Raw genomic sequence first — 21,471 nt, forward strand, 5'->3', positions numbered from 1 at the left:
ACGTTATGTCTCGAGCGTCAAATCTGATTTACTTTGAAATGCAATGTATAAGAAAATCATCAGGCTGCAGTCTCTGCCTGCTCTCTGACGGCTCCTACACACACACACACACACACACACACACACACACACACACACACACACAGCGGCAGCAGAGTGAGAGGCTGCGGCGTCGCGGTCGAATAACGTTGCGGTGAGGGTGAAGTTAGCTCCAAACTACTGTAAAGTTAGTTGATGACAGCTACGCTCCTTACTGTAAGTACGTGCAATAAAACCTTTGCAAGTAAAAAGACAATACTTTATCAATACGTCTGTAAGGTAACGTTAAACATGTAGAAATGGTTAATTTAATCATCTCTGTCCTCAGTCTCTCATCCTGGATGTTTTATACAAGCACAGCTAACGCTAGCTTGGCATTAGCTAAATGTTAAAAACAAGCTAAATAGAAAGCTGTCTGTCTGGAGCACAGACTGGTCTGTAGCCTTAAAAACTCAGCTGCTGGTTGAGACAGGTGATATGTCATCTCAGTATGTAACGTTATCACACATTGAATATTTTCCTCAAACCATGCCGGCCTACCTCATGCCCGTTGGGTCTGGTCTTACCAAATAACCATCGCTAAATAATAGTAAAGTAGCGATAGTGGTATCTATAAAGAATTGGATCGTTAAGCAGTCTCAATAAGGGTATCAGTATCAATAAAAATTAACAATCCTCATCCCTACCCAAGAGGAAAGTAGTCTGAAAGCACTCCGGTGTTGTCGGAGAATTACTCTTATTATTAAATTAGTATTCAACACTAGAGGCGACACTTGGTTTTATTTTTGTTGGCCTACTTTTGAAATGAACCTCAAACTGAGCATTTTTTTGTTTGCTTACTGGGATACAGAAAGATGGACTCCTAGGAGATTTGAACTGAGATAAGGACGCATTAATTGCTGGTTGAACTGTGGGTTTTGTTTTAAGCGCTTACTGTATAAACACACTTAGTTTTTCTTGTGGTCTGTAGGCAGGCCGACCTGATCATATTATATTATATTATTTAATACTATGACTTGACTCTCAAATTATCTTTGTCATATTATTATAATTTGATATTCCTTCTCCACCATTGCTCATAATAATAATTAATGCATCACCTAATTTCATCAGAACACAGAGCTGACTCACAAGAAATAACTGTGTATGTTTAATCTATCTAATATTGTGTTGGTCATACTATATACTGATTTACTGCTTGTCCATTTTGAATAATACAGAAGGTAAAGAGCTTAAAAATGAATTGCATATTAAATCGCAATATTGGTTAAAAAAAATCGCAGTTTGTTTAGTTTTCAAAATCGTTCAGCCCTAGCGGGCACTGCACTAGTTGTGGAGACACATTTGCAACAAATAAATCCAATATTTCCAACACTAGGGTAAAAAGACAGAGGCAGCCTTTTACAAACTTTTCCCCAAAGCCAAATGTCGTACGAAACATATAGTTAAGCTTTATCTAGTGTGTGCTTTGTTATTTCTGAAGCCTATAGTGACACTGAACTGATGCTGTATTTAACTATATTTGCAATATGCTGTCTGTTGAGCAACATCCGTCTTTTCAAAGCCAAAGCGCCTCCATGCTAGCAAGGTTGATCCATATCTAGCAATTCAATCAAACAACGTAGACTGCCATTCTGAATGAGTCAGTGTTTTATCTCCTGGCACTGTTTGTGCACTCCTTCATAAAACATACTTAATACTTTGTCATTAGAAAAAAATTGTAATAAACCAAATAAATATTTCACTCAAAAAATATATATTTGCCATGACTTTATATTCTTTATGCTCAGTTGCAAACCTCATTATCAATCTTCAGGGGTCAATTCACAAAAGGATTGTGTGGCTTTTGCACTCGCACAGGGAGACATGCATCTCTAACTGCTCTGCTAAGCAATTAGGCTCCTTAGTGCTCCGTTGCTGTATGTATTTAAATTACATAATATGCATACAATTAGCTTAAAATTTTCCCTTTTCTATGCAAATAAGCTTCATTACAAAAAGAAAAAACAATTCACAAACACCCATGCTAATAGCCACACGCTGTTAAAGTGAAATTGTTAGCGTCTTCAAAAAGTTGGTGGTAACTGAAGTGCTTTTATAAGGGGTGTCACACCCATCTTGGGATCATGGCGGAGGCGATTGTAGCCATGCAAAGAAATAGTGCATCTGAGTAGGGCTGAACGATTTTGGGAAAAAATCTAATTGCGATGATGATTTTTCTGCCCGATATTGCGATTATGATTCAATTTGCGATAAAAAAAAAAGAAGTTTAGCTTAAGTTAAATATTCACTGCCAGTCTATTTTTGACGGAAGCGGCGTCAAGCACCACATAGCAGATGCACCTGGCAGATAGTCAGACACAGAACGGCGTAGGTCAGGGGTATTCAATTACAATGCAAAGAGATCCAGTTAGAGAAAATTTCCCGAAGCAAAGGTCCGGAACATCAAAACGACTAACTTACGTTATCATTCAGTACCATAACGTATAGTTGTTATCAACATATGTTTTTAGTCAACAACGGACTGTCAAATCAAATAATATTTCAGTCAGTTTTCACATCAAACTGGAGGGATAATAAATAATAACTGCTCTAAAAATAAATTCTAAATTTAAGTAAACTAAAATAAAGTGCCTAATTTTTAGAAAAAATGAAATAAGTGTAGCTTGAAGTGATGAAGTGTAGTCTTAACCACTTTTTTATTATAAACACTCAACACATCTTAACAAATAAACAGCTGTAATGCCTCCTCTTCTCTTTCATTCCCTCTTAGAGAGCTTCCACTTTCCTACTTTTGCTTGTTCAGTGAGAAACGTGAGCTCTAGTTTGTCCTGCCAGCTAGGATTGGAGTTCTATGAGATCTTCTGGTTCTGAACTGCCCGTGGGAGGAATGTACATGTAAAAATCTGTACATTCTTGATTAAAAGCCATGTGTGTTTCCATAACGTCTCTGGTGCATCTGGCAGACTCGACTCGCAAGCATCGGAATGCACAGATTTGATTGGCTGAGCAGCGTCACATGAGATGATTGGAGCACATGCGATTGGTCTGTGAGTGTCCTGGTCCGCTAAACCAGTACAGTAAATGCTAGAAAAGGTGCAGGTTCTGGTAACACAGAGTTTAACAAACTATTTGTTATATACATTAATACATATACATAAATATATTTATACTACGTGTAGTCTTCCTTCTCCTGTGTCCAACTGGTGTGAAACCGTTGGAGGACTATGGAAGTGACGATCCTAGTATTTGTACGCTCAGCATTGGACTAAAAATTTTGTCAAAGCTTTTTAAAATATTGGATCTTTTTGAAAATTTGACACATTGAAAACAGCTTTTAAAATCACTCATCACAAAAAACTTTACTGTGACACCATCCACACAATCAAAGCCACAACTAATGTAAACAAGACTACTGAACAGTATGACAATAAATTTAGTACAACAGATGTAAAACAGAACAAGGGGAACGTGTTGCTCGCAGGAGGCGGGTAGATGGAACACATACTGGCACAGTAGCATCCTCTGCAGTGGAAATCTGCATCTTTCCACTGCAGAGGCCTTTTCTATTAGTGTAATATGATAACATTATCCATATCCATATACTGTTAGTATGTTAATAGATATAATTTTACTATATGCATTGTCATTTTATATAATAGTATACAATATAGCCCACCACATATGTAATATTATTTCCAGTTGGACAAAACAGCAGTTTCACGTTTGTGAGTTGTTTTCATTCATTAAATCCTTCTGCAGGAACAATGGCCTATATTGGTCTCTTAATTTGTTAATGCTTCTATCTCAGCAATAAACAAAACCATGAATGCAGGAGGAGTTCAACATTTGAAAGTTTTCAAACTTTTTTTAATTGTCCGCCCCATCCAGCCTGTGATTGGTCAGGTGACGAAAATTGAAATTGATACATTGATGAGCACATTGATTTTATGAAAAGTTGAACATGTTTCAACAAAAGGCACCTGGTATAGCTAGATAGCCAGCTAGCCAAACCCACAACCTCCTTATCTTCTCCCTGTTGTCTTCTGTCTCACCGCTCCAGCTGCTGACACCTCATCTCTGTGTTTTGTAACGAGCTGCTTCGATACTACTCGGTACTGGGCTATTTCCGTCGATACCTTAAAGGTATCGAGTACCAGTACCCAGCCCTTATCAGCGGCCACAATCCATTGTTTCTGAATTTACCCCTCTCCTGTCTTCTACCTTACAAAAACGCTAATACAAGTTTTGGATCAGCTTTGGTGGGTTTTATCTTCCATGTGAGTGGGAATGCACACTAGTGTACTGATTAGTTGCTGGTGCATTAATTAATTAATACAGAATTCTTGTTGTGGAGCTCTTCATCAAAGCCCAAGAGTGAAAGGAAAAGCTCCACACTGAAATCAGCTTACCCACTAACTTTTCATCAGTTACAAAGCAGGGCTCTTTTCAGGTATGACAAAAACGAAGCAGCCGTGGTTGGCTGGCTGACTGATCACATGATAAATCATGCTATATTATCTCACTTTATCAGTCTGCTATCTTTCAGAAAGCAAATATTGTCAAAACGGTGGAATCAACTTATCAGGCTTTTGGAGTTATGTGTTTGCATGGTTGCTGAGACCTGAATGAGCCCTTGTCCTTTTAAGAAACCAGTATTTGAGATGGAGTAATCTGAATGTAAAGATCTTATCAAGGTCTCTGATCATTTTGCTGTCTGCACTGGTGTGTCCTCAACTCAGGTCATTTAGTACTGATGGAAAGTAAAACTATATATATGATGATGAATCATGTATTGATTGATCAAGACACTGAAGTTCTGAGACCGTGATACAGAAGATACATTTTACTTTTATTTTTTCATGACTGATGATGTTAGAATCAGGTAGGGAGATGAATTGCCAGGTTTCTCAATGTCAGATCCCAAATATGATCAGTAGTGGTAAGACTCAAAACCAGGATAGGGAATAAAAACCCTCTAGAGTTGGAGCAGTACTATATCAGTACCACAGCTGAAATCATAATTTTTTTAGTTTTAGTTTTTTCGGTATGATAGTTGTCTGAGAAAAAGACTTTCAGTGACTTTACATTCATATTTTCCCTTCCCTTTATCTCTACTTGCTCTCTTTCTTCCTCTCTATCTTGATCTCTGAATGGGTCATTTCAGGTACTACTTTTATTAAATCAGAATACCCAAGATGTCACATTACTTCAGGATGCCATCTCTAATCTGAGACTGGTTCTAAACAAACTGCATTTTATCACTTCACTAGAAAAATGTCTTTGAAATTATGTGTCACACATCCACATTCTCCACATTTCTTTACAGACACAGAGTACAAGCAATTTCCTCAAACTATATGTATAATTTTATAGTATAATATAAACACAGTGTACTGTTTTGGAAGCCCAAGGAAACCAAAAGATACAGTATATGAAATGTATAATTTCATTATCTACAAGCACATTGGATATAAAACATTCACTACACTAAGATTAAATAATTGGCTTCAATTTAACTCATCTTTAGTGTAATACTTTCATAAATTCATAAATTGATATATACACTAAAGTGCATTGAATACTGTATACCTAAATACTGACTTATTAAATGTTATTTAATGAAATAAACTTCATTATGCTTAACTGACTTGGGATACAGACATCAATAACTTTCTTTCAGCACATGAAATAAGCATATTTTTATAATATAAGTATAAACTAAACAGATATTTCTGTTTAATATTGAGAATTCAGGCAAACATTTCAAAATAAGATTAGGTACTGTATTTATCAAGCTTCTCAGAATTACTCATAAGAACACTACTATGAACTGACTTTCAGTTCATAGCAGTGCTGTGAAAAATTCTTGGCTCAAAGCTATGCTTAAAAGTTAGTTAGAAAGTTAGCTAATTTAAGTGAAGTGTAGGACTAAATTTTAAGTCTCAGTCTTAGAGCTGATTCACAACACTTTGCTGTGATTTTGGATGACGATGTAGTTAAAGACCAATCTAGGGCTGCAGCTATCGATTCTTTTTGTAATCAATTAATCTAGCACTTAATCGATCGATTAATCGGATAATTTGTTTGTGTGTGTTTTTAAACAACCAAAACAAATAATGTATAACGAAAATGATAAGGCTGTAAAATGATCAAGCTTTTGGCTTTTATTTCTCAAAAAAAACAGAGGTATTTATTCCAACTCCAACATTTGGCTCCAAAACTAAGCCTATTTATTGCAATTTTACCCATTTAGTGTTTATAAGTGCCAGTGCCAACAATTATATAACAATACAGTTAAATCAGTTTACTGTAAAACATGTATAAGATGTAAAACTTTGAATACAAACTTAAATAGTAAAGGCCATTTGGCCTTAGTTTTGTCTTCTTAAATACAACATTACAAAAAAAGGATTGCACCTTCTGCAAATTACCCACCTGAGAACAAAAATAAATTAATACAAAATATCAAGCCAAACAGGAACACAAATGTATACAATTTAAAACAATTATAAATAAGAATCAGACTTTTTCAGCTGTAATCTCAAGACAAACATCAAAATATACCTAGGTGAGAGAGTGTGTGTGTGTGTGTGTGTGTGTGTGTGTGTGTGTGTGTATATGAGAGAGAGAGATTTCAGATTCTACAACAGCTTATAGTTGCAATGGAGAAACGTCAACATATCCACATGCTCAGCACTTAGGCTTGCCCTACGTTTTGAGGCAATGTTCCCAGCAGCAGAGAACAAGCGCTCTGAGGGTGTTGATGTTGCTGAGATCCCCAAGAAAGACTTTGCCAGCTGTGCCAAGGTTGGGAAGCAGGCTGGGGAGTTTCATTTTTTGTTGTTGTCTGTAACTATTTGGCAGACGTGACATACAAACAAGGTCTCTCAAAGACTGCAATACAATATTTGTTCCTCCATCACGTCCCGGTGTATACAGTGTACAGAGTATGCTGAAATTATTGTTGCGTGGCTACATAAAAGTTTAAGAATATGTGATGAATTGCCGCAATTGGTCTGACTGGCGCGTGAGAGAGACAAGGGCGTGCGTGTGTGTGTGTGTGTGTGTGTGAAGGGGTTCTTTTTTTATGGGCTATACTCTCTAGCTAGCTAGACATCATATCTAGTCAAACCGCATCATGTAGGGCTGGGCGATATGGCCTAAAAATAAAATCTCTGATTTTATTTTTTTTTAATTCAATTTATGATTTTTTCCGATTTCCCCCCCTACTTAAGGAAAGCAATAAGTACAAACGACAGACTACTTAAAGCAAATTTTGCTTTTATTTAATCAAAAGCAAGACAAATGTAACCCCCATTTCTGGGATGAAGTAGCACCATTTTCTAAAGCATTAACAATATATTAAAATCTGAGGAAAACTAGACAGTGACATTTTTCATTGTGTCTAGCCCAAACAATGCAACAACATACAGGGATACATGACATGAACATGCACATCTTACTCTTAGCAGAATTAAATTTTTCAAACCAAAAACAAAAAATATTCTCTTTTATTGCACTTTGCATAGAATTTTAAATAACAACCTAAAGAGGCAACACCGTTCACTCGCAGGGCTTTAATCATATTGGTGCCGCTGTCAGTTGTCATGCAGCATAGACGATTCTCAGACAGGTTCCAGCAGTCGAGAGCGTCTCTCAGTCCCTTGGCAACAAGTTCACCGGTGTGGTCCTTGGGAAAGTATGACGTTTGGAGGGAAATAATCCGCAAATCCCACCCATTGTTAATGAAATGCACCGTTAAACTCATATAAGGTTGCATAGTCCGACTGGACCACATGTCGGTTGTTGCCGAATAAAAGGACAGCTCCCCCAGTTCTCTGCTGACTTTCTCTCGTGTAATGTTGTACAGCTTGGGCAAGGCGACTTCACTGAAGTACTTGCGGCTGGGTAGCTCATATCTGGGGTCTAACGTTTTAATCAAATTAATAAACCCCGTCTTTTCCACGGTATATATGGGTACCATGTCTTTGGCTATATGCAAAGCGACCACTTCGGTGATTGTTCTCCACCGTGCCCCTTTCCTGTCATATGCGGTGCCTTGTGCAAAGGATTCGGCTACAGTTAGCTGTTTTTCAGCTAAGGTTTCTTGGTCAGTGCGGCTTTGTTCATCGCGGAGAGACTGGCATTTTTCATATTCGGCTGGATGTCTCTGTTTCAGGTGTTGGAATAGGTTTGTGGTGCTGCTGCCTTTCACTGCGATAGGCTTTAGGCAAATGTTGCAGCGTGGTGTCTGTTGTTCCACATCTGTCGCAGCAAACCCATACCAGTTCCAAACAACAGATGACTTTATTCCTTTCTTGGGAACAAACTTCCCGCTCTCACTGGTAGCCATTTTGTCGCTTGCTGTTGCTGTTTAGTGTATGATGTTGTCGCTATGGGATACGAACACTACGGAAACCCCGGGGAGCCAAAAATGTGCTATTACACAAAAACTCGATTTACTTATTTTTTAAATCGCCCGCAACAAAAAATTCGAATTAATTCATTCAATCGATTTTTCGCCCAGGCCTAGCATCATGACATCGCTACAAATACAGTATGGGATTAAAATCAGAGAACATCAATGTATAGTCTTAGGCTACGTTACCTTGTTTCAGCGACGCTTGGTGAAACAGCATGTAGTGGATTTTTTCGGTTCAGATGCTGAATCATCGAAGTCGTACTGTTGTGGTATGCCAGGTATACTTTGCAGTAGACACATTGCACCTTGTTCTCTTCCTTTTTAAATATAAAATGATCCCAAACTTTATACATTCTCTGCCGTTTATGGACATTACTCTCCGCCATCACGCCAACTAAATTCAAATGTATCATGCGCTATGGTGTGCTTCCTGAACAACGGTCCGTGTGAAACAATCAGATCCCTGCGTGCATAGGAATTTAACGAGGATTCGAGGCAGAATTTTTGCCTTGAGGATTTTTTGTAATCGAGTTAATCGAGTAACTCGATGAATCGTTTCAGCCCTAGACCAATCACTGAATAGATTTCCTTATTTAAGAAATTCTCAAAGTTCACATAGAATGGTGAAATTCCTAAAACGAGTTTGTGTTCAACACATTTAAACAATGAAGCTTGTAATAGTTACAGTCGCTACCCAGAGAGATTAAAAGGAGAAGTACGATTTATTCACTTTCCAAAACCTAAAACAAATCTAGGAAAATGTAGGCTGTGGGTTGTTCCTAATGTAATGTTAGTTAGCTTAGGATGACGTCCCTTACCAAATTGCTGACAAATATGATCTCTGCTCTGTTCAAACAATACTGTATGATTAACTGCGTGTTGTCAAATAATTCAGAAACATTCTTCCTCTCCTGAAAGATTTGCCCATGTCTCCACAGTGCCACAAGCCCCTACTGGCTCCTAACCACTTGAGAGACTTCTTAAGCAGTCTTAAATAACTGGGAGAGTAAGAGTGAAGTGATAACTTGCTTTATACTTAAGTTTGAAAGTAAGAGTTAATTTCATGATAAGCGGTTGACGATGGATGGATGGATGGATGGATGGATAAATACCGGCCCAGGTTTCTTGCTGGTTGATAGTGGCCATTTATTTTGTCTATTTGCTGGTGATGTACTGAAGATGCTGCACTTACCTGAGGTGTCTTATTGTTGTTGTGTTGAAGTTCTGTCATAGCATGTAATCTGTGAATGTATTCTGAGAATTACAGACTTTGGTTTTGGTCCTTTAACAGCGTGTAGTGTTTGTATTACTGAGAGCTTCACTTTACAATCTGTTAGCAAGTCAGACAGACAAACACGACATGACATGTTCCTTCATTCTGAAGTCCCCACATCTATGCATTGAGCTTACAGAAAACTTTTTCTTTGATCAAATTTACCCCTGCGCTCTTGTATAAACTAAACTACGACCACACTTAAGACAAGACAGGCGGAAATTTCTGGACTGCTGCCTTCCACCATGTTTTCATTGAAGCAAAGCTAACCCACGTTAGATGCTGCTGTTAGATGTGGCTGCGTCTGGGAGACTGTTGCTAACTTTGGTTGATGCCAGACAGTAGTTACTGTGAGTTTTTCAAAGTTTGGCGATCGAACTTGGTTTTTATTGATATTAAAAACGGTAATATTAACCGTCAGGAATTTTAGTGTAGTTTTTCATTCAACCGGTAACTGCCAGTGGAATGAGAAGCCATTCTGTATATTTTTTTAGAGAGCTTAGTTTGTGGCATTTATTTTCAGATTTCCTACTCGACAGGCAAAAACTTCATAATAAGGTTAACTTAACCAAGACAACCTTTTTTACAGCAGAGTTCACAGCGCAAAGCTCAACATAGGCATGACAACAATGAAACATCCCAGTATGAACTTGGCACATGAGCAGGTAATGGCATAATAACAGACACTAGACATGGTTGATAATCTGCAGAAGCTATAAATGGTGGCCAGGCTTGGGCATTTCACGGTAAACAGGCCAAGTGACATCATCAGCAGTATCGCAAAGTTACATTTCACTATACTTAGGTATCTGGGCAATATTATGACATCAGCAGTTGTATAACAGTTGGGGTTTATGTATTGTCAGAAATAGGACAGACATTAGCATGAATCTCATGTTGTCAAATTGCCTACAGATTTGGAATTTCCTTAAAGACTGGAATAGGTGTGGGTAAACACAATTGCTTTCCCATCATCACAAATTAAAAGTGAAACTTGTTCACAGCAGGGTGCAGCCACAGGTAAACATGTTATCAAAACAATACAAGGAAACTGACTAAGATTGGAAACTATTTCTTTTTTCACTCCTTCATACCTTCCTGACATTTTACCAGGCTATACAAGCCATATATGCTTTAATGTGTGTGTGACCAAAGTTTAGAGGCTGTAGCAGGTAGTTTCAGCTGTATCAGTCTATTCATGTATTTGTTAAAATAATGTCATTTCATACACTAAAATACTTACTACTAAGACTTTCTTTGATTGACGCAAGAAATGTGAAACAGCCTATTTTACTTTCATTTTCCTTTTTTTAAGCAAACAAATACCTTTAAGTGTTTTAAACCTGCAGTGTAGGAACTTTTGCCTCCCCCTTCTGACTTTGAGAGTCATTACACTGGTGACACGTGCTTATGACATAGCATGAGTGAGTTGCTGCTGAGGCTAAGGTTGCTCCCCCTTCAGCTCTGGCAAACCAATCATTGCTGGTTGACATAAAACACATGACCAGTTCCCTTGCGCTGGAATGTCGGCACAGACACCAGATTTGAAAAACATTTATACTGCGAAAACAGAGGGATTTTCCTGGTGGTGATAGGCATAAATGGCTGATGTCCCTCTTCCTAAAAGCAGCTGATCAGCTGACTGGTTTCAGTTGTTGTGGTTTTGATATTTGAGATGGACTAAGACAAGTGAAGTGAATGCCATTTGCCTATATTCATATAATATATAAAATATGTACATTAGATCTTCATAATTGTTCTCTGTCTGTCTTTAAAAAACACTGATCTACGTATTGTATATGCATACAAATAATCCAATCTATTGTACACGCTGTTCTTTTAATATAAAAGTACAATGTAGTGTAGAAACCACAATCATAAGATAAAATGTTGGTACAACAACCAAGCAAAGTCGGCTGCTCTGCACAGTGTTGACTGTAAAGAGGGAAACCTGTAAAACTTGAACACAGCAGGGTGTTGAAATGTTCAGCCCGCACATACACCATTATGATGAAATCTTACAATAGCACGCTACAGAAAATAAGTCAACAGTTGCAGCAGGGATATTGATAAAACCTGACTATAGCAAAAACAGTTTCTATCGACTGAATTTATTTAAAATACACTTCTGTTACGTCATGTAAACAAACCACGTACTTATCAGCTGTATGCTCGTGATCAGACTGGAGAAGTAACCACTCGAGGAAAAGATGGGTGAGCACTTGTCTTCCTATGTTTTTACTTTTAAACAGGCAACACACGTTTGATTTTGTGATATTAAGACATTTATTTCCTGGAAATGACTTAACATAGCCAACAGCAATCATTTCTATTATTTAAGTAGTTTCTTTTCAGAAACTTCCAGCTCCCTGACGATCTCTTGGCCAGCTGCCACCACTACATAACTACATAACTGTACACCACTACACCCAGTGCTTGAAGTGGGGAGATACGCACCGGTACACAGTACTGGCACCTCGACCTTTTTCTCTTTGGCGTACCGGGACTTTTTCTCGCGGGACTTCTCCCAAGCTGCTGGTACATGCAATGCAACTGAAATATAGAAGAAACAAATGTGCATTGTCCAAAAGCTGATTACTGAATTATTATAATTACTGGCACCTATTTTTTTCCTCTTCAAGCACTGACTACATCCATTACATAACTCTTCATTTGAACATCATGCATTAACCTTTTTGGTGTCTAAGTCTATGTGGGGGAAACACTGGTTATTTTTCATGTACAAACTACGGTCAATCAGTTTAAATGTTTAATTGTGATTCTTCTCATGATTGTCAATGGTTAACTCGTGATTAGTCAAAATTTTTTTATCCATTCCAAATGTAAAGTTTTTAATACTCTTATAATGATGTATGTTTTTATGTTTCTGCATGTATTTAAAGAGGTGGTATTATGCTAATTCTCAGGTTCAAAATCTTATTTAGGTGCTAAAATAAAAAACAGCTAAAATAAAGTGTGACACTGGATGTTTACTTACATTTCATGAATGCAGTTATTAATATAAATGAGAAAATATACATTCTTTGTAAAAATAAACAAATATGTATATCCTCTATTAAAATTAATTTCACTAACTAAGTTATAGAAAGTTTATGCTATAGTGCATTGGAATTTTTACAGAATATCATATTGTTACTTATTTTTATTTTTATGTCAGACATTTGTTGAATAAAGTCATGGTATCTGAACAACTGGATGCAGGCCAACTGTTAACCAATTGAATACGAAAAACATTCTACTTCACTTAATATTTTAAATCGTCAAAACAAAAGCTTACAGTTTAGCAGCTGAAACTGTCGCTGATAGAAATGAAAGAAACCTCTCATAAAATGGAACACGCCTTTGTTGCTTTTTTCACATATTCCTGTATCCAGTTATGTATTTCCTCCTCATGCATTTTCTTTAACTCATTGATATTTTTGTTCAGATCTTCTTCGCTGTAGAAACTCAGTGTCGATTTCAGTTCATTCATTTCATCTTCTTGTTTTTTCTTCAGTTTATTAAAGTCCTTCTGGAATACTTTGTTTTTGGTCAGCTGTTTTATCATCAAGTCATTTTGGTATTTTTGCCTCTGCTTCAGATCCTCTATTTCCTTTCCATACTTTTCCATCTCAGCTGAAATGTCGCTGATATATGTGTGTCTGAATTCATTGCATTCTTCAGCTTGTTTTCTGGCCTCCTCTTCATTTTTCCTCCTTATTTCCTCTAGTTTTTTCTTATGGTTTTCTTCTTCTTCTTTCCATTCTCTTTCCACTTGTTCTCTTCTGATTTGAGCTTCTTCTTTTCTTTTGTTTTCATACCTTTCGAATTCCTGCTCATATTCGTCTCTGAGCTTTTTAAGTCGTGTTTGCTCCTCCTCTTGTTTCTGCTTATCTTCGAGATATCGTTTCTTCCACCACTCCCTTCTCTCCTGCTCCCAAGCCTCTCGTTCTTTTTTCATGTTTTCTCTACACTGCATTAATGTCATCCGCTCAGCAACTGAGGGTTCTGATCCATTTTTCAGTCTTTTCTCCAGATTTTCAAGTTTTTGTTTCCACTCGTAGCCTTGGAATTCCTCCTGCCTTTTCTTGTTCCTTTCCTCTTCTTCTCTCTTTTCTCTTTCTCTTCTCCTCTTCTCCTGCTCCTTTCTCATTAGTTCCTCCTTTTCTTTGATTAGTGAATTTCTCTTTTCTTGATCAGATAGTAGCTTTGTCAATATTTTTTTCTTCTCTTGCACTACTTCTTGGTGTTTTCTTTCAAGGTCCCACTGCTTCCTCTGTATCTCGGGTTCCTTCTCCTTCATGATCTTCTCCTTTTCCTTTTGTATGGCTTCCTCAGCTTCTTGGAACAAGTCTGAAGTGTAGTAGCCACCGCCATTTTTGCTTACCATTGACTCAACCATCTTCAGCAGCCCGCTGACTTGAGAACTATTCTTCTGATCATTGTTATTGAAGACGTGGTATCTTCCTCCACATTCAGTTGTCAGTTTTTTGAGGAAGTCCTCACTGTCTTCTTCTATGTAGTTCTCAATTGTTTGTTCTTTAAGATCATCTCCTCTGGTAAATATAACAATGATGAAGTCCTCTGACTTCTTGCCAAAAAACTTCTTGATAAGCTCCACAGCATCTTTCTCTTCTCGTGTAAAGCGGCCGATCTGCAGCACTACTAAGAACACATGAGGTCCGGGAGACAACAAGCTGATGCATTTCATAAGCTCCTTTTGAACTTCGTCGTTGGACAGTGTTGTGTCGAACAAGCCGGGGGTGTCGACCACAGCAACGGGCCGTCCATCAATCTCTCCCTCTTCTTTTTGGCATTCTGTGGTCACTGACGTCGCGCAGACTTTAGATTTGAAGCATTCTTTGCCCAGAATGGTGTTTCCAGTGGCACTCTTTCCACAACCAGTCTTCCCAATCATCACCATCCTTAGACACTCTCTACTCTGCACTATCCCGTGAGACTTTTGCCTCTGGACCACCCTGGGAGGCTCTCTGCTCTTCCCCATTCCGGGAGACTCTCTATTCGGCACCACCCTGAGAAACGGTTTGTTCTGATGTTTATTACCTTCCTCCTTAAAAGTTGCATGTCTTCTAAGCCCAGTCGCTGGAGTATTGGGAAACATGTCTTTTGTGAAGCCTCTGCATCCCACAACTCCCATATTTTCCACAGTATGTAACACCTCAGAGACCTTCTGCTTGTCCTTGATGTTTAAAACAACATATCGTCCACTACAGCTTTGAAAGAGCTGCTGGATGTCTCCGTTTTCCAGTAGAAACCTCTCTACAGGTGGAAAGTTAGGATTTGCCCCTGTTGTAAAAAGAATCATAGTGAAATCATTGACTTTAGTGCTGAAAGTTTTTTGGATGGTCTGTAACTCTTTTTTGTCTTCCTCACTTGGGGGATCTAATGGTAGGACCAGGACAAAGGCATTGACGCCCTCGGGTTCACAGAGGGAGATACATCTGAGTGATTCCTTCTTTGCTGCCTCCTGAGGTTTTTCATACAAGGCAGGCAGTTTCACTACAGAAACCAGATGTCCACACACCTCTGCCTGCTTTTTAACACACTCTGATGAGTCAGCAGGTGGACCAAACTTTCTTTCTCCCAGAATGGCATTAGCTGCTGAGGTCTTCAACGTTCCATGTCTCCCACACAATACCAGGTTTAGAGGGGGTTTTGCACACACATCAGGTGCTACCATGACGTCAGTCTCATCAGTAAAGGTTAGATATCGTCCCCTGTTTTCACTCACTATGTTATGCATTTTTCCCATCAGTTCTTGAGGATCAGAGTTAGAGGAATCCTTTTCATCCAAGTGGATTCTGTGCTGCTTTTGTGTGCAGTCTTGGATGAGTTGGTGCACTGAGGAATTCCCTCCCCTGTCATTTTGTGTTATGATGACTATTGAGGATTTAATAGCATCTTGTCCAAAAAAACTCAGGATGAATTTAAATTTTCGTCTGTCCTCCTCAGTGAAATCAGCAGGATTCACTAACAGCAGCAGAACATTTGGTCCAGGGGGGCAATGAGCCACACACTTCTTCATCTCGTGTCTCACTTTATCCATAGGCAAACTAAAGATGTCTTTTGTTTTCACTAGTGTGAAGGGTTTATTCCTCCACTCTCCGAAGGTATGCGCATATTGCTTGGACAATTTTGGATCTTTTTTTCCAGTGATGAGGTAACTTAGTGATGTCTTTTCATTTTGACTTTTACCGAACATCACAATCCTGAGATCATATGCTGTAAAACGATAAGAACAAAAGCATTCACATTATTCCACGAGGGAATCATCGTTATTCTCTTTTCATTAATGTCTTAGAAGTTTAGAGACTGGTCCAACACTATGACAAATACCATGATAGAGTGAACAACGACACAGAAAGTAATGTTAGTTAGGTTGTGGATTAGCAAACTGACGCTACTTGCTTGCTGCAAAGCTCACACGAGAGGACAAGACGGTCTCAGAGCAGCACAGCAGCTCCAGACATCGACACTCACAGCTCTCCTGCTGCTATAGCTAACATCACAACAACAGCATGTCTTGGTAAACTATAAAGTAAGCTGTATGTCCGTGGGCAAGTCAATGTTACCTGAGTGACACACACATCATGGCTGGCACTGCTGGATAGTGTTGTGTGGCCCGTCCATTATTTTCAATGCAATTTCTTCTCTGCAACACCGGCACGTGTGGAAGAACTGACCGCGGTGAAGTTAGTTTCAGGTTGGATATTTATTTTACATTAGACATTCGATAATGTCCAATTCCAACATAATGACTGAATCGCAGTGCAAAGTGCCGTTCCCTCACAAAAATAGTACGGTAAAGTGTGGAATTTGCGACACAACGATATTAAACGATAGATATCGTCAGATTGAACAGCCCTAATCGGGTATCTCTATAAAATACTTGTGCTTTTTAGAGAGCTGATCCTATAGACGCTTTCAACGGTAACAACATAAACAAACGGTACTGCGCATGTGCATTACACTGGCCCAAACTTAACTTCCAGCAGACTTTTGCAAGCAGTCCATAACAAGTAAATAACCTTAGTTGCCAGTTGAAGAAAAGGAACGTTTCTTGGCCAAACTGAAATGTGATAAGGTCACACTACCAGACCCATTGAACAAAAATTTGAGACAAGAATGTTTTTCTACCGACCTGTCTGATTTACAGCAGTACCACAGAATGACAGCGTAACTGTGGCGAGCGCAGTAGAGGGGGGGGATCTCCGACATTGACGTTAGACGGATTTGTGCGGCGGTGTTCATGATACTAACCATTCTATACACAGATTGGTCCGCTTTCAGTGTGTTTGCAGGAGAGAGAGAGGGAGAGGGAGCGAGTGAGAGGAGTTGCTGAGCGAATATGCGCTGAGTGCAGCTCTGCAATCAAATACAATTTTTCCCATCTTAAATAGTAAAAAAAACAACGGAAATCAATATGTGGCAGTCAGCGCTGATAATGTGGTGGGCCGCCACAAACAAATGAATGTATGGGAAACACTGTACTGGATATCACTCACCATATTAGCCAGTAAACACAAACCCAGTAATAAACAAACAGAACGAAAAGTTAACTTTGGGCCGTGCGCATCACCTTGGCAACGCGTCCGATGAAAGCGTCTATTGCTGAGTTTGCTGGTACAGGACTATTTACGAATAATTTTACTACACTGTCCAATTTCTTCAGATGTCCTTTCTCAGAAGGCTTTAATTGTTGTTTGGGCAAACCTAAAAGACTCATAGCCAAGGTTAGCAACAAATGCTTCTCTTTTCTGAAAAGTTGAATTTCATTCTCAACTTTTAGAAACACTTCTACCAGCAAAACCATTTGCCATCAGAATAAAGAAAAAGAAAAGAAACGTGTTTAAATTCTACACATCGTACCATTTAAGGTTGTCAACTTTCCATTCTCTCAGCCTGCAAATGTCTTATGTTAGGTATACTACACTGCCTTCATTCCTCTTTGTTGTATGACCCCATTTCTGTTCTTGCAGTGCATTTCATTTAAGTCATTGTCCTCACAGATAGGCCATGTCTATGACATGAAGTCTTACTCAACTTACCAGCTGCTGTTGTCGCCATCTTGTGTTAGAGAAATTCCACTTTAGTACCAGAAGTTGGTGCCTGTTGGGTTTAGGGTAAATAAAGTAAATAAATACCAAAATTCACTGTACAGAACTGTACTTTCTAGAAACAATGTCCTGGCTTCTCTGAATAACCTGTGGACCATGTTCAGTCAGAGATGCTCAAGTCTTTGAGCTAGAGTCCAAGTCAAGTCTCAAGTCTCTTGTGGTTATAATGAATGTTGTATCACCTGCTGCATTCAATCTAAGCTGCTTATAAAACTGCATAGCTATAAGGAATTCTGTAACTGTAACCTGTTTTTCATTTGCAGAGCACAACCATGTAGCCTAATGTGCAATATGTCTACAACCAATGACAGCTTATAAACTACTGTAAGTCAACACATCCCCCAGACTCCCAAACCCAGTGTAATGTTAACTAAATAAAACTGTAACATTGCATGATCAACAATAAACCTGTAACCTGTTTGCAGCCGACATTAATAATTAACGTGATGGCAGCCAGCAGGACATAAATAATTACATTAATCGACCACCACAAGTTTGGCAAGTAAACAAACGCTCATTCATCTTTTCATAACGGACGACAGTCGGAGTAAACCTCCCGTAGGTCGGAGATAAAGCAAGAAGCAAGCTAACGTTAGATGACCATTGCTGAGCTAAACATCTTTACTAACCTATTTTGCATTCAGTGCTTCGGTGTTTGGGTCTTGTTGTAAGAAGTTTTAAAGCGAAAGTTTATGATGAATGGCGGAGCAGCTGCAGGTGTTTGTTTGTCCTCTCTCACGTGCAGCCGCGCGCAGCAGATGCTACGTGTTACTTAGGAAGGTTATAGGTAACGGAGGGAGGGAATAACAGAAAGACATTTCCTAAAAATAAACATTGTTCACGAGTCCTGCACCTCGAGTCCGAGTCAAGCCAGAAGTCTCAAGTTGAGTCTGAAGTCACTGTGTGAGCGACTTAAGTCGGACTCGAGTTTGAGTCTCTAACTCGAGTCCCAATCTCTGTGTTCAGTACTAACGGGATAAGCAACCCTGTTGCAGTACAGACTCAAAGATTGGCTCAATAACGAAGTCAGTACAGCTTATCATGTTGTAGTGAATAATGTTGTATTTTTACCCTTAATTATGTATATTAGGCATTTAACCAAACATGTTGCTGGACGAGTTTTAAAATTATAACCACACAAGCATCTAAATATACAGACTGCTATGAAGAGACTTGGTAAGCTTTCCAATAAAAATAATTATTAGAATGCTTGCCAAATATGTAAGATACATTCATAGTGGTCTGTATCATATTAGATATGGAAATTAAGATTGTGTACTATTTTAGTAGCCAAAAGTAACTATAAAAATACATGAAAAAATTCTGAGACGTATAGCCTGTAATACACAGTTGAATGTTAGTTAGAATGTCAGTTAAGTGGCTTCAGTTTAACACACCTGAATATATTACCAATAAAGAAAAGTGGCTTAAATATATCAAACATTCTGAATGAATATAACTTAACAAAATGTACTTAATTATTTTTTTTCACTTATGGTACAGGCATAAATAACTTTGTTTCAATAAACATTAAAATAATTTCAGCTCTGTGATAAACAGTACAATTTTGCAGAAATAAAACAATCTTTCTTGCTGGTTATTGTTTTTTTCACTATTTCCTCTTCAGGTCATCAAAAAAGCTTCACTTACCTGAGTATGTTATATATTTTATTACTTTGTCATCGTATTTTTCTTGTAGTCACATATGTCACCAGGCCTGAACATTGCACACCTGTGAATTATCAAACTGATTAGTGAATTTGATCTGTCACATTTAGGTTGTAGGCTACATATATATTCTGTATGTTTTTATACTTGTCATTGGTAAATTGTTGCATTTATTATGTGTTTAATCTACTCACCATATAAGGTTGTTACGGTGTTTCTTTCTCAGTGCGCATAAATCAGGTCCCAGTTAGAGTCAAGTCATCCAAGGCAATGATCCAAAGATCTTTTTTGTAAGCAGTCAATTATGACAACAGTGAGTGGGCAGGGCCAATGCAACGATGCAATTCTTGTCTCAGCACAAGTATGACAAGACAGCCCTGCCTGTGTTTGGGTGACTAATAAACAGCTGATGACTTTACATGTTTTAGGTTGAGTTGAATCTAGTTATAGATGGCTCATTAGATCTGCTACCTTTCACACGGCTAGTATGTTGAAGAGTCTGGGGTTAACTGAGGTGGCACGCCTCCAAAGCAAAGTCAAATTTCTACATGTCCAGCTGGTTGTAAGACTCATATCGAAACAGACCTATTACCTTAAACTTGAGGACCTATAAGGAACAAAAACCCAACCTGGAATTTGGAATTTCCATGAAGACGAGAACAGGTGTGTGGTTTCTTGTCAGCGCTCAGAAAAACTGGTGAAACTTGTCCTTACCAGGATAGAGCCACAAGCAAGTTATCAAAACAGTATCCTGTTTCCTTTATGGAAGTGTACACATGTGAATGTTAATGACCAACAGCTGATTTAATCTAGCAAAGTTATGACGTTAGTTCACCTCCCTGTTGATGGTCAAAGACTCCACGTGAAAATGGGCGCTGATTTGGGCCAGACCACAGAGAAGTTATGGACTGGCTTTGTGACACTTTTTCAATATTTTTACTCATGTAGACACATTAGTACACCTTGTAAGGTATTTGGGTTGTTTGATTTATTACTTCACACTGTTCGGGCATATGTTATTATTTAAAAGCTGTTTATAAAGATATTTTTGCTTTGTATGAAAACAGAAGAAAGATCAGAGAGCTGACAATACTGCGTCCCACTGATCTGCCAGACGAACGATTTTAAAGTCTGCTGTAAGGCAGCAGGGGTCTTTATTTTTCATACCTGAGAGCCCGTTGGATGTGTTTGATTTATAACACAGCCCCGCCTGAATGTAGCAGCGTGTATGTATTAAACCCATACATTTGTTTTAAATACATACAAGCCGCTGCATGTTTGTGGACCTCTCTCTCTTTTTATCCTGGGAGGTCATTGGGTATGTTTGATTTACAGCCTGTTCCCTCCTGGCTGTGTTTTCACATGGGTCCAGCAACACCCAACCCCCCCCATGGAAAGAATTAATAAAACATACACACTCAAACATACATTTTCAAGCTCTGGTCAACCTTTCTGGCTGAAACCAGCTGCTCTCCTCAAACATTTCTGATCTTTATCAGTATGTTCACTCGCTCTTATTACCATAGAAAATGCACAATTTGCCAAAATGCCAAAAATATCACTGCATAAACAGTATGGTAAAGATTTTCATCAAACTTTAATACTAAATACTACTTTTATCGGTGATAATGAGTTACTTCACACCATGTTTGACTTGGATTGTATGCACTGCAACTTTGTTGGAAAGGGGTAATACAGAATACACCTAAAAACCACTCAAACACGAGTAGATTTGTTGTTATAGCACAGGGAAGTGGGAATTACTGTGAATGTGATGTCTGAATGCAGTGTCAGCACCGTTCATGTTTTCATGATTGTTCTCTCTTCTTTTGGGTTTTAATGGTTACCGTCTTTTTTAAAAAGGTCTGGTTGCCCTCCTTTTGTCGGAGATGCAAATTATGTGACTACTGACAGTAATAGACTCAGGG

At 38.5% G+C, this 21,471-nt stretch overlaps 2 protein-coding genes across 5 annotated transcripts in view; one reads left to right on the plus strand and one right to left on the minus strand.

The window, feature by feature from the left end:
- prdm6 (PR domain containing 6) overlaps positions 1–21,471 on the plus strand; it is a 106,379-nt gene that overhangs the window by 44,740 nt on the left and 40,168 nt on the right. The gene's annotated exons all lie outside the window — the stretch shown is intronic.
- Positions 11,977–19,821, minus strand: LOC119891862 (GTPase IMAP family member 8-like). The gene is made up of 4 exons (XM_038703810.1): positions 19,738–19,821; positions 19,526–19,607; positions 17,807–17,867; positions 11,977–15,980 (listed from the first exon to the last, which is right to left on the minus strand). The coding sequence occupies exons 3-4, from the start codon at positions 17,823–17,825 to the stop codon at positions 13,081–13,083; spliced, it is 2,919 nt and encodes a 972-aa protein (XP_038559738.1). The 5' UTR covers positions 17,826–17,867; positions 19,526–19,607; positions 19,738–19,821; the 3' UTR covers positions 11,977–13,080.

Source organism: Micropterus salmoides, unplaced genomic scaffold (assembly GCF_014851395.1).
Source record: "Micropterus salmoides isolate LMB-PRFRI ecotype aquatic unplaced genomic scaffold, ASM1485139v1 Ms_hic_scaffold_7, whole genome shotgun sequence".
Lineage (NCBI taxonomy): Eukaryota > Metazoa > Chordata > Actinopteri > Centrarchiformes > Centrarchidae > Micropterus > Micropterus salmoides.